The sequence below is a fragment of the Neovison vison genome, chromosome 4, assembly GCF_020171115.1.
Source record: "Neovison vison isolate M4711 chromosome 4, ASM_NN_V1, whole genome shotgun sequence".
NCBI classification, from domain to species: Eukaryota; Metazoa; Chordata; class Mammalia; order Carnivora; family Mustelidae; genus Neogale; species Neogale vison.
The window spans coordinates 182,205,079-182,219,121 of record NC_058094.1 but is presented as its reverse complement, the minus strand read 5'-3'; the positions used below and the strand labels follow the sequence as shown (position 1 = coordinate 182,219,121).

General features: G+C 39.0%; 1 protein-coding gene across 3 annotated transcripts in view; it reads left to right on the top strand.

Annotated features, from left to right (window-relative positions):
• Positions 1–13,777, top strand: part of SKAP2 (src kinase associated phosphoprotein 2) — a 170,067-nt gene extending 156,290 nt beyond the window's left edge. The window contains exons 12-13 of one of the 3 annotated variants that reach the window (XM_044246264.1): positions 10,876–10,977; positions 11,398–13,777. In XM_044246264.1, coding sequence (XP_044102199.1) covers positions 10,876–10,968 — 93 coding nt within the window. In that variant the 3' untranslated portion in view covers positions 10,969–10,977; positions 11,398–13,777. Of the gene's footprint in view, positions 1–10,875; positions 10,978–11,331 lie in introns of all 3 variants that reach the window. The other 2 variants (XM_044246261.1, XM_044246263.1) reach the window with 2 other exon arrangements.
• Positions 13,778–14,043: the final 266 nt, after the last annotated feature.

Below are 14,043 nucleotides of genomic sequence, written 5' to 3'. Positions count from 1 at the left end.
TTCCAGGTCATTTGGGGAGTCAATATCTGTTTGTGAAGACTCTTGCTTCCCCGATTTTGGGGGCACAGTTTCAGAGAGGAACCTCTGGAGACTCTAATAATTCTTTACTGGTTTGATCGTCCAGTTCTTATCAAAACTTTGGCCAAAATAGACCATAAATTAATGTTATAAATCCATTTAATATGTAAGTGACAGCAATCTGGATGTTTAATGCTACTGTCAATTCAGAACTCAAGGTCCTTAGAGTGAAAAATTCCTCAGAAGGACTTGTTTCTGGATCAAGGTAGAGAGCTAGATTTTTTTAAAAAGTGCAACTAGTATAGAAACCACTAGCATTGTTATATGTCTAGAAATCTGTTTCATCTTTCTCTGAGTTATATTAGGTTTCGCGTTGATAGAATGAAATTTTACCATTTCAATTTATTTTTTACACCATCTAGTGGCTCAGAATGAGTGGTGCAGGTAATTACAGCTAATGTGCACAATGAAAATGATGTCATAAATTCAACTTTAAATCTAGCTGTGGATTATTACTTTCCTATCTTGTGTCAATAAAATGTTAGCATTGATCATAAATTTTTTCATTCATAAATTAATTCTTATGAATTAAGTGTAAACATTGTATACATAAGGAAGAATACATTTTAAAGGAGTCTTAATATCTGTAGAGGCATTAAAATGTATACTTTGTAAAGAAATTAATGCCACACTTTTTAAATAAATAATGCCGTTTAAAAGATTTTAAAGAAATATGACTGGGGCACCTGGGTGCTGCAGTTGGCTGATCATCTGACTCTTGTTTTTGGCTCAGGGGATGATCTTGGGGTCGCAGGATCAGGCCCAAGTCTGGCTCCCCACTCAGCTTGGAGTCTGCTGAAGTTTCTCTCCACCTCTCCCCCTAACCCTCCCCGTGCGCACTCTCTCACTCTCTCTTTCTCTCAAATAAATAAATAAATCTTAAAAAAAAAAAGGAAATACAGCTTGCTTTTCAAAATTAACTGACCTATATTTTGCAATATTTAATTATCACTGGTCTAACTTACCTTCTGGAAGGTTGTCAGTACTGAAAATACCCTTAAAAAAGGCAACACAAAATAGTTTAAGAAAAGATGCATTTAAATACAAACAAAATTTAGATAAATCAGGGGCTAGAAATGGTATGCAATGATAAAGAGGGTTTTAATTTTGTAAGTGAAATGACAGAAAAAGATTGAATGAGTTTGACGATTGGGCTGTCTTCATTAGAATTCCCTGTAGAAATATAGTTTGGTTTTAAAATTCAGTCCTCTTTCTCTGTTTTTTCAAGGAAGCCTTGATGGGGTGTCAGCTGTGCTCAGTCAGCCTGGGGGTGATTTATTTATTTCAGGCCTCTTTTGAGAGTTATACAAATCTTAGCCTTAAAAAAAATTTTTTTTTAAGTGAAAATCCAATGTTGCAATAAAGAAGAGTAAGCAGATAACCTACCCTGCCCCCTTCCCTTTGTGACATTTTGCAATTAGCAGCTGTCACATGACCCCTGGCTGAGCTAGCCTCTCTTTCAAAAAGTGTCATTTTCTAAGTTTTAACCTTCAAAGCTCACTAATAATGAATGTAAGTACCGCTTACCTAAAAAGGAGAGCCAGTAACTTTTTGCTTATAGTTCTTTTTCACCTAGGATCACTGCTGTTTTTTATGTATGAAAATGCATCATGTACTTGGGTAGTTCGGTGGAGATTAGGAAATTTTTTCTTTCTCACTGAAAGACAATGAGGCACATTTACAGGAATGGATAAAAGTAGAATTTGTAATTTAAATGAGAGCTATGTTGTTAGTGAATTGATTCTGAAACACACAGCCAGATTTCTGATTCGTTGGATGGGGGAAAATCATATTTGAAGTAAAAATATCTTCTCGTTTTTTTTTTTTTTTGAAAGGAATTGGGTTGTTTAAAATGGTGTCCGATTCCGTTACTAGGTTACATTTCATGTCTATTACCACCTTAAACATGGACATAATATCCTAGTTAATAGTATTTTCATAGAAGTATGTTCATGAAATTTTAGAATTTTAATAGCAGGACCCAGGTTATATAGCTATAGGCATATTGTGCTGTCCTGCATACCTCTTTGGTTATGTGATTCTACTGGTTGTTCTGGATTTACATTCCTCTATTACTTTATCTTTCAATCTGTCCTCATCAGTAAATTGCTAACCACATTCCTATTCTTACTTTTAAAGCAATAAATTATTTTTAGAGACTTAATGACAGGGGAGCTATGCTTCAGCAGGAAAGAAGCCCACTGCTTTGTCTGGTGGTAACAGGAAAACAAGAGAGGTAAGGGTCCTGGGATAGTTGCTCTAGTCTCCGACACGTGTGAATCGAGCACTGCAGCTTTTTGAGAAATTTCTTATTAAGTCAAAATCAGGAAATGTAGGTTGATGGTGTTCACTAATATGTAGTAAAGGGACTTTTTTTTTTTTAAGATTTTATTATTTAGTTGACAGACAGAGATCACAAGTAGGCAGAGAGGCAGGCAGAGAGAGAGGATGAAGCAGGCTCCCCGCTGAGCAGAGAGCCAGATGCGGGACTCGATCCCAGGACCTGGGATCATGACCTGAGCTGAAGGCAGCGGCTTAACCCACTGAGCCACCTAGGTGCCCCGTAAAGGGAAATTTTTTGCTTGTTTGTTTGTTTTTCAGTGTGTATTGGCTGGAGGGTCAAGCATTGCCTCTCGTTATATCTGTTTGTGACTTTCTCAGTGATCGGTGAATTGTGACTGTCGCTGACTGTTTGCTTCTCATGGTGAAAATGGACAGATCCCGTTCCCAGGGCTTTTCTGGCTTCAGACGTACCAGAAAAAGAAAGTAAAATGAAAGTCCTGCCGAGCTCTGCTGGCAGAGTTACTTTCCAGGTCTCTTCATTTTTCCTCTGTGACCATCTGACCCCAGGTGCCCCAAATAGCAGAGCCAACCGCTGAGGAGTAACTAGGACATCTCAGTACAGGACATAACACGGGCGCTAAGCTGGTTCCCGAACCGTTATTCTGTCTTACAGCCTTTGGGGAAGGAGGAAGGAGTTTTCTGTGCTTGTGACTGCATTTCTGTGGGTCTGATAGCGTGTCGTTTCCCGCTGTCAGTATGGGAACGGCTTGGGTACAGCGAGGCATGAACCAGGCAGACCTTCTGCTCGGCAACCCCCAGCCCCCGGCCTTCCCCGAGAAGATGTTTTAGTTCCAGCCACGGGGCTCCTCTTGTTATCTGCACTAACGTGTCCCAGTACTTCCCTCTTTTGTCTTACGTAAAATGGAAGGAGCATTACAGGAAAATGTTGACAGCTGAAAGGGGAAGGTGATTCTGGGAGGCAGGCTGGAAGGCTCAGCCCCGGCAGTGGCTTGAGAGGTCAAGGATAAGCCAGAAGGCCGTGTCAGAGATGCAGGCAGAGCGGAAGTGGCAGTGAGGGGTGGTTCCAGGGCAAGGCCGCGTGGTTTAATTCTGCGTGGAATAAACTAGAAGCAGAACAAAACAACTCTAAAGACAGCACAATGTTGATAATTTTTTTAAAAATCTGATATTGAAAAATCCATGGCCTCTTATGGCCTTTTGTCCCTACTGCCCCCAAAACTCAGGGACCTCCTTAATGTATGTATAGCAATGTTTACTCCTTTGAGATGTCTCCCTCCTCAGCCCTTTAAAGGCCAGATTCCCTTTGGAAGAGCAGGGTAGAGAACTGCTCGTAATAATCAGATTGCCTTATAGTGCAGAACATTCTCTGTTCGTTGTCCTGGTATTTTGCTATACAATTAGTGGGAAGAGAGTGGGAGGGAACGAGAAAAGTTTGTTGCATACCTGCAATGTCCCTTTCTAGGCACTCGATATGCTTTCACTCATCTGATCGTAAGACAACCCTATGAAGTCTCTGGTGTGATTATTTTCCAGATGAGGAAACTGATGCTCAGGAAGGTTATTATGTCAATCACCTGAGGATACCAGCGAAAAAATACTTTCTTCTGGAATCAAAGCAGATCTGACCCTAGAGCTTTCTCTCTTTCTATTTGGCTACACCCACCTACATGGGGGACTAGCAGTATTAATTTCTCTCTCTTGACCCTGAACTCTTTGAGGTAGGCATTGTGTCTTAAGTATTATTGCATCCCGAATACCTAATATCATGTTTAGTATGAGTTTGTGAAAATACAGATAAAAATGGGAAATAATCCTGAAAGCTTAAAAGAATTTAGAATGATGGAATCATAGAGGAACCTAGTGCTAGCCCTTTGCTTTATAGGTGAGGAAATCTCAAGGCTCAACGTAACTGGGAAAAATAAATAAAAGATGCAAGGAGAAAAAGACTACCCCTGTGGAGACCTTCAAAGATGAGAACTTGGATACTTGAACTTCCAGCCCAGCCCTGAGGCTCTCAGCAGGCAAACTACAAAAGGGGCTCACCTTGTTAAGTATGTAACTATGTTAAGTATGTAACTGGATTACTACGCTGTAAATATAAAGTATAAAATACAAAAAATAGGAAGCATTAAATATAAAAAAATATATAAAATATAAAATCAAATATAAACCCAAAAATATAAACCCAAAAAATCATCCCGAGAGAACTTGGGGATTGCCCAAGGTTGCATTTCTAGTTAGTAACAGCCCTGGAATGAGACTCTGGAACTTCTGGGAAAATAATCACAAGGACAACGAGAAGCTGAAAACCCAGTAGATTTTCCTTTACACCTGCCACCCTGTTGCTACCTTTACAAGGTTCTGTCTTCAGCTCTTTGGTACATACAATAAATTCAACTGAATAATTCAGTTCTTCAAAGAACTGGGATTATTTGGTCCCGGTTGTGCAGGAGATGGATACCTTTTTTTCTGCAGGTGGGATTTAAACCCTTCAGACAAGGTGTCCTACCCAGGGCGTGAGGAAGCATGGTGGGCAGCAGCCAGCCCCAAGCAGGAACAACATATTTCAGACTGCAAAGCTAAACACACTTTAGAATAAACGTTTGTTTCATCATTGCTAAAATTCTTCCAGTATGTCTAATATGCACACAGGAAAAGATCCACCTTTTGGAAATTACACTTCTTAAGAAAGTATTTGGGATTGGTCAACTGACAACGTCATCCAAAATAAAGACAGAATGTGCTTCGTCACCTGGTCCATTTTTATGGACCTCGTACCCATCAGCTGGGTGGGGCATACAGAGCAAGGGTAAGACGGTGCCCTGATCTCAGTGAGTTTGTACTTTATTTTCGTTGAAGGGACGAAACTAAGGTACATCAGATCCACTGAGGAATAAATGCTCAGCTTGAAATGAGAGCTGTAAATGCAGATTAAATATTTGGAGGCCAATGCATGATAGCTAGGTCATTTGAGTCAGGTCGTAATTGCTGGTTAGGATTTGGGTGAGAGACGGGAGACATTCCCTGGGGAGGAGAGCAGCACATGCAGAGGTGGGAACGAGCATAGCATGGGGTCGGACCGTGTGGGCCAGAGCAGAGGACTTTGAAGTTTCTGCACTGGGGAGCTGGTGTAAGTGCTTGAGCAGTGCTCACCACAGACACCGGGGCGGTTTCTGCGAAGAAGAGAGAGGCCAAGTTGATGATGCAGTAACCCCGGAGTAAGGTGATGATGGACTGGAGCAGAATGGCAACAGTTGGTAGAGGCAGGTGGGTGAGCCTGAGAGCAGTTAACGGAGTCTCCTACTGGTCAGTGAAATACACTGAGTACCAAGGCCACTTTCTACTGAATACAAATTTAATCTTTTCTTAGCCTACCATCAGTCTGAATAGCGGTTCGAATCATCAGACCGAATAGCACTTTTTACTGGGTGGTATTGTAAATGTGGATTGTGTAGAAACTTGAGTTAAATGTGTCTTGACTCTGGAATAGAAATAAAGATCTGTTATAATAACTAAATCCTTTTTTTAAAAAATTTTAAAAGATTTTTTTATTTATTTGACAGAGAGAGAAATTATAAGTAGGCAGAGAGGCAGGCGGGGGTGGGGGTGGGGGGAAGCCGGCTCCCTGCTGAGCAGAGAGCCTGATACAGGGCTTGATCCCAGGACCCTGAGATCATGACCTGAGCTGAAGGCAGAGGCTTTAACCTGTTATAATAACTAAATTCTTATTATCAGCTTCCTTCCTTGTCCTTTGTCTCTCTTGCTTTAAAAATGGAGCTCACAGTACAGAAAGGGGAAAAAAAGTAATTCTTTGAATTAGTGTAACTCAAAGTCACACCTGCACCATGAATTATAAAGTAATGCGGTTGATTTCCATAAGCCGCCAAGAGACTCAGTGTCTTAAAGCAGGTTCATGGAGGGTGCTGTTCAGACATCATGGAAGATCTTGAAGAGGGTTAGTGTCGATTTCCTCATTTATCAGCTTAGAGACTAAGATTCAAGGAGTTAATGTGTAGCTAATAATAGTAAAACACTGGGGGTGTCAGGCTCCTGTTGGGCATTTTCCAAGACAAAATGACGGGGCTTATAAGAAATGAAAGGAAGCTTAGAGTTTCTAGTTGGAGATAGTAAAAAGGAAAAGATTGAAGAGGTAGCCTTGAAGAAATTATGTTTGTATTTTAAATAGGTGTCTAGTTTTCATACTACCCCAATGTTTATGAAAAATTGAGACTATCACAGTGAATAGTTGGAAAACAGTGGTAAAGTCACCTGGTTGTGAAAGTCAATGCATTTTATATTTTGTGAATCAAATTAACTTCATTTCTGCAAAAGGATAAAATGTTTCCAAGCACAGATACATGTTCAGACAAAGGACAGGTCATCTTTCCACCTTTCTAACACCTGTTGCATTCAGACAGGTTGGTAACTAGTTTGTGGAATGCTGGGGTAGTATGCATCAGGAAATCTTTTTAAGTGTTTCCAGTTTCTGTTAAGGCAACATTCTTTTACCACAGAGTTTGCAGAAAGTGGACTAACACACTTAAGAGATGAGAATCATGGTGCTGAGAAGGATTCCAGTGAAATGTCAGGGCCTTATTTAAGTGTAAAATAATACACTGGCAGAGAGCAGAGATTTAGTGAATGGTTGAAATACGGACATATGTTTACCTTTGAGCTGGTTTCACATGATCAGGACCCATCCTTTCTCCCGGCCCCGATTACATAATCGCTTGCATTTATTGCCTAGTAACGATTAGCTGAGGCCGAAAATTTGACTACAAAATAAAACAAATAAAAACTATTTTAATGGCAGGAAAATTGAAAACAGAGGAGTTAGAGCACAACGGTGCCATGCCGCTTTACGATTATTTTCTCGGATTATTGGGCAAGTTTGGCCTTTTTTTTTTTCCCCCTGCTTTGACTGCCACATTACATTTTGCCTGGAAGCCATCCATTTTGCAGATATTGGATTTCTTTTGAGTACTATTTTTATACACTAAGCATCACTACACCTCTGGATCTTGATCGCATTACTACGGGAGGAGAAAGAGGCTTTGTGTTAGTAATTACCCAACATTGTCAGAAGCTGACTGCAGGCCTCTTTCTAGTGATAACAGAATAACCGCATAATGTCGCTTTATAGCACATGATTAATAGAAAATAATTACACGTCCTACAAAGGGATGTAATATTTCTTATAAATTGACTGGAATGGTTTCCTGTAGATTAAAGGACTCTTCATTATTTTATCAGTCCTCCCGAAGCGCAGTCACTTGCCTATGTTAGCGTTTTAGTGGATGTTAAAAGGCGAGTGGGGTGAAGGGTGCCAGACGGCAGACCTTCTTGTACCTGAGATCTCGTGTGCTGTAAAGATGACATGATGCTTCCTAACCTTTGAGAGATTTAGATGACAGCCTGGTATGGTTTGTTGCTCTGTTTTTTTGTTTAATAACAAGATAAGGCTTGAGGGGTGTTTATCTTTCTTTCTTTTTTTTTTTTTTCTTTTTAATGATCCACCTGTGACTTCTAGAACAATACTATAATTAGTACGTGGACGGTAAGGCAACACTATGGATTGCATTATTTTCCACCGTGTAAGTAATCTGTCCTTTGCCATCACATTTATTTGGGAGCGGAAAATAGGGAAGGCAAAGAGGCAGAGTCCCTTCTTCGAAGGAAAAGCTTGTATGGTATCGAATCTTGAGGCTCAAGTTTAGAATATCGTACTCCAAGAAGCATCTTCATTCCAATTTATAGGCAGCAAATGGTTTAATTGGGATTCATGTTGCTCCGGAGGCTCATACAGAGGATGGTAATGATAAAAGTAAAAGCTTCTGTGTTTGCAATCTTGTCGACATACTCTAATGGCCTCAGTGTAAATCCATAAATTTGCCTCCTAGATTTTTACCTCACTGTATTTTATCTTACCTCTTAATGCCACACAGGAGTGTTCTATGGAATTCTTTACAAATGTAAAGTAATAAACATACTGATTTTTTTTTACCCTTTTCTGATTTAAACCTGTGATATTTTAGAGTACTTTTATGAGCAAATTTCTTATGCTTTTGAGTTATTTTAAATTAAGTAAAACATTTAAGATGATTGGAATCTGAAACTTTTATGTTTTCCTAGAATGATACTTTTAAGAGATGAGTTTGTGGCTGATTAAGCTCCTCCCTCCTGTTTCCGACCATCCTTTCTATTAAATAAATCTTACCAGTGACCGTCAGGCAGAATTCTCTCAGGTGTGAGGTATGTCACTGGTCCTTTGGTGAAATGATTCTTCGGAAATCAGTTTCTTAAATTTGGTTGTGAGTGGGCTTTTTGAGAACAGGAATGTGCCCTTACTTGAGAGTATAGATGATAGCCAAAGCAGAATGTTATAAAGTGAGGTAAGTGTCATTTGTGTGTAAACCTGGAGGCCCTGATGGAGGGCCGTTCTCAGAAAACAGATTCTGGTGTTCACACACCCTCAAGCCAAGTGTGCTCTGTCTGCCTCTTGGGGGAGGCGGCTAGTTCCTTTACTCTTTACAAATAATCAATTTTTTAAAAAAAATGTTAGGCTGGCATTGGTAGGAGCTTTCATATTCAGACTTAGCCTGGTAACCATCCATTTTGAAATCTTACAATGTAGGCCTTTTGCCTCTGGAAGGTTAAATACATTTGTTTTGTGAAGCATTAGGCCCTAATTGTATTCATTGCCTTAAAAATTGAGAAGGGCAGTTTTATTAGGTACCTATTAAGATATAATGGTTGCTAATCATAGCTTTCAGTAAGTTGGTGTTTCCTTCTGATAAATAGATCCTACGTAGATTTTAGCCACCGTCACTGAGTTCAGGCATCAGACTATTTTCATCCCTTAGATAGTTGTATCCACTAAATTCACACTGACATTGAACTTTGAAACTTAAGATCTTGAGTCCTCTGCCCCATGAGCCAGAGCTGTGCCCTCATTAGAATAAGAAGCATAGGGTTAATAGCTTGACTCCCCATCCCACCTTTTCCTTCCACCTTATTCTTCCAATAAATCGGATCCTGGAACAACCCACTGTTTAAAAAGCACATACAGATTTTAACCTGATATTCTGTCTATTGATAGACTACATGTCAATACACACATGCCAACGTTGCTACATTTGTATTGAGGAATTGTATGATTTTCCTTTCTGATAGCCAATAGCATATACTAATCAATACAGATGTTAAGTCTGTGCCAATATGAGCATTCCCTCCCCACGTGTAACTCGATATGCATATGCACATTTATCTATGACTCAGATGTTGGAAAATCATAGCCTATTGAATTACTTTGGGGATTGATTTTAAAAATTTATCTTCTATGAAAAATTAAATTTGGGTCCTACAGTGCTTTTGCGGAGTATTGCTTTTGGAAGATATTATTCTTGAAACTTATAATTCATTTTACTTTGTTTGTATCTCACTAAACATAAATAAATTTGAGACAAAAATACATTAGTCAATCTGGCAGACATATGAGGCCCATCGCTGTGTGTTCATGATGCCGACAGCAGTGGGGTCTCTCAGTGGAGGCAAAGGGGGGAAATGCAGGTATGGGTTTATCTCCCATTGCAAAGTAAATCCCAAAGTGTTTCATCAATCACTCTTTTTTTACAGCTGGATTAATATTTCACCTTTATAACTTGAGATACTTTATTTCTTGTTGATCTTCTGCTCTGAGGGTGAACCTAACACCACCTTTTAATTCCTATCACCCACCCTTTATCTCCCTTTATCTAATATAGTTTTTGATTAGGGAAAGCTGAGCAGCACTTGCCTTGGGGAAGCTTTTTTAAGAGGAGCCTTTAAAAATTATTTTGTAAAGCAAATATTTTTGGATATTATTAGTATTCTCTTATTTCCTCATTTATGTGTTTAAAATATCTATACTCACATAATAGATTTTAAGAAGGGGCATAGCTCTGCCTTCGAAATAATTTTCAGTCATATGAGTTTAACTAGGAAAAAGTTTATTGTGAAAAAATAATTGTTTCCTTGCTAGATGATAAGCTTCTTGAAGGCCAAGATCGTATCCTAAGGGTCTTTGCTGTGACCTTGTAGCATCTAGCACTGGTGTTTGCACAGAAAAGGTGTCTCCCCAGGCTCTGTGTGTGGGTGTGTTTGAGTGAGAGAGAGAGAGAGAGAGAGAGAGAGGAGGGAGGGAGGGAGAGGGAAATGGGCCCAGGGAGCTGACTTCCTCATGTAGTTCCATTTGCTAGGTTCTTATCCCAAGTGACTGTTTCTGTGTGCTATATAGAGTAATAAACAGGCTTTGTCTTATATGTTAATTTAAATCGTTGCCTAACAGCATTTTTAAGTGTCCAGAAACAAAGGAAAAAAGATTAAAATGTTTCAATTTGCAGCTCAAGCTCTTGTAACTTTGTAAAAAGAAATAACATTTCTAAGAAGTCGCATATAAACGACATTGTACTTATACCAGTCTAAAGGTTAATATTGCATATTGTTTTCAATTAGGAATACAATAGATATGGCTGGTGGGTAGGAGAAATGAAGGGAGCCATTGGCTTGGTGCCGAAAGCCTACATAATGGAGATGTATGATATTTGAGAGTCCTGGGTAAGTACATTTTAATCCAATATTCTGTAATAGCTCATATGTTCTCTTGGTCCCTGTGTTATGAGTCTTTGCCTTTTGAAAAGTCTTTGTAGTTTTCTGATAGCACAAAGATCATGCTCCCATATCTTCTTCTTTTTAAAAAAATCTGGTTTGATTTTTAAAATAACTTCATAGCATTTACTTTGGAAATAGATTATTTAGATAAAGTCCCTTTGCTAATAACTGGATGTTTTTTCAGACCTTCTCTTCTTGAGTAAAATACCATTCTTTCTGGCCTTTCTGAAGAGCTGAATTGACAAAATGTTGAGTAAATACTCATTTTTCCTTGCCTAAAAGTGTATTTTTTTTTCTAAGCAGGAAAAAATCAACATTTCACTGGAAGAAAAAAATTCAAATGCAGCTTTCCTTTTTTGCCTACAGAAAAGGAAGATTCTCCTGCTCGTCTGTAAACGCTTTGGATTTAAAATCAACTTGAGAGCATGAGTGGCAGTTTGTAACCTTTTTGTGTTTTGTTAAACATTTTTCTTTGTTATTTTATGCATTCATTATAATATTCCTCTGACGTGAAATTACGTAAAGAATATTAATTAAGTTAGAGGCAAGCAGTAAAGTTGTACCTGTTGCTGTTTTGCGAAGACGAAAGTCTCGTTTTTATTCGCTCATTTGATTTGTGTGAAGAATTCAGCCCAATTTTATATGTTCCTCACAGTCACTGCTGCTTTTGGTGATTTCGGTAATTTCTCTTCCTATTGGATGTCAGTGATATTTTAGAGTGTAATATATAATTTCATGGAAATTTTAATTAAATCTATCATGTAAGCTTTTGGTAGATGATATCTGAAGACTGTGGCTTTGTTCAAACTTTGTAGAGGATCGATCGTGGTGCTTATTTTTCACACAGTGACATGTTTTCATGAAAGAATTTGGACTGATTTTTGCCTCGTGTTGAAGAAAGCCACAGGAAAGAAAGAATGACAGAGCCCCCGGGACACATGTGCAGCCCAGAGCCACAGCGTGCGTGAAGCCCCTTATCAGGAACACACAGCCCACCCTGGAGACGGGCTGGCTGACGTTTTCCACCAGAGTTGTGTTTAAATTTAATAAAATGAAAAAATTCATCGGAAAGCCCCTCCTGCCTCCTACAGCGCCACAGAGGATCCCCCTTCTCAAAGTGAGAAGGTCTAACGGAGCACTGTCCGTCGTGCCGGCTCATCGCTGTGCTGCTCAGTTCCTGCCACAAAACAGTAGGGCTCCGGGTTGGGGGTGGGGGGGCGTTGAGCTGTGCTTCTCAGAGCCATGAGGAGGAAAGGAAGGGCTCCGAGAGGAGAGCCTGGAAGTCATGGTGGGAACAGGTACCAACAGGTGAGTGGGAAGGTGTAGGGTGAGCCTGACTTCAAAGGAATGTGCTGGGCTAACCGAGCAGGCTTTTTGCAGTTATAACCTGACCTTTTTCCTGTATGTTTGAAGTCGGGGGGTTGTAAATGCCAACGGGGTATCAGTGTGGCCGTGATATTGAAATATAGATATCTGTCTATCTATATATATCTATCTCCCAAAATGTACTGATGATTGGATCATTACAGAGTCACCTAATATTGAATCATTGATTAGTAGCCACTATTTTTGTTGAACTTTCCAGATCTTTGCTTTATAAAGATTCTAGCTGTGAACATACTGATATTTAACCCCCCTTATTTATAGAAAATTATTTATAAGCAATATTTCAGAACTTACGTTTTACCATTGTCTTCTGTGATCATCTGAATTCAAATGTAGTGAAACTGATTTTTTAGTTTTTGGGATTGTGGGTAAACTCTCATTTATGTAAATTAGACGTTGTCGAGTTAGAGCTTTCAGAAATTAATTTGTGCCCTCGTTTAATCTTGTCCTAATAGAGAGCCATTGGAGTCGATTGAAATCATCTTGGCAAAAGTGAGATGACCGGAGATAAATTTAGCGGTCTGTTTTTTTAAAGGCTGAGAGATTGAAAAGCAAAAAGCAGCTGTGGGTTTCCCTTGAACGTGTAGTCTCGGTTGTAGATACAGGTTTTGGGCTTCTTTCTGGTTTGAGTGAAAATTTCAGGGCTGGGCCAGTAGGTGGCAGCAGCTTTTCATCGCATACCCAAGCCCTGGGCACCCCCTCCCCCATTCGGGCACAAGCTTGAGCAGAATGTAAAGCATGTAAAAGATTTTTGCCTCCTTTTACAGTTAATCCAGGAGAGGGAGTCCTTTGCCAACTGATGACCAACAATTCCAAGCCAGATAGTCTCTGTGAATGGTGACAATACAGATATAAAGTGTTACTTCTGTCCAGAGCTCCTCTGGCCTTTGTTCTTGTTTAACTTGAACATAGGTGGGAGATAAGAAAGGAGACAAAAGATTTAAAATGAAAGTGACAGGGAAAATAATCATTACTTTCAACTCATGACTACTTTATATTCATTTGGTGAAATCATTTGTATACTACCAGGGAGAAAGTTTTCTTTACACCCTTGACAATATATCACACTCTCTTCAAGATCATAATAATATCATTAATGTGCATTTAAACAACATGGCTTGTTAGAAAATATGCTAATTGCTATGTTCTCATTATGTTTGCTTAGCTTTTATTTGTTTTTCTATGAACAGTTAGAGAGCTAATTTTTTTCAAAGGTGATTGTAAGTCATATTTTATATAGCATTTTGCTTGATTATTTGCTCTGTACTGAATTTGTACTCTATTGCCATTAGATCTTACAATAATGTTCCACTCTGCAAATTTTTAAGGTTCAAATAAAGTTTAATTGTTTGCAAACTGTTATGATGCTAATAATTCAACAGCCTGCTGTGTTACTAATGAAATTACTTTGTTATGATTAATTTGGAAAATAGTGTGTTGATTGTAGTAATTAAGCACAACAAGGTGAAGTAAATGATTCTAATGCCATCTGGCCTCCAAACTGAATGAAGAAATGAAATAGAGCTGTCATCTGAATTTATTCAAAGAAGTAAGGATAATACAAATGACTTTCATTGCTGTAGGATTTACACTTAACCACAGCTCACTCTGTTTTGTTTTTGCCAC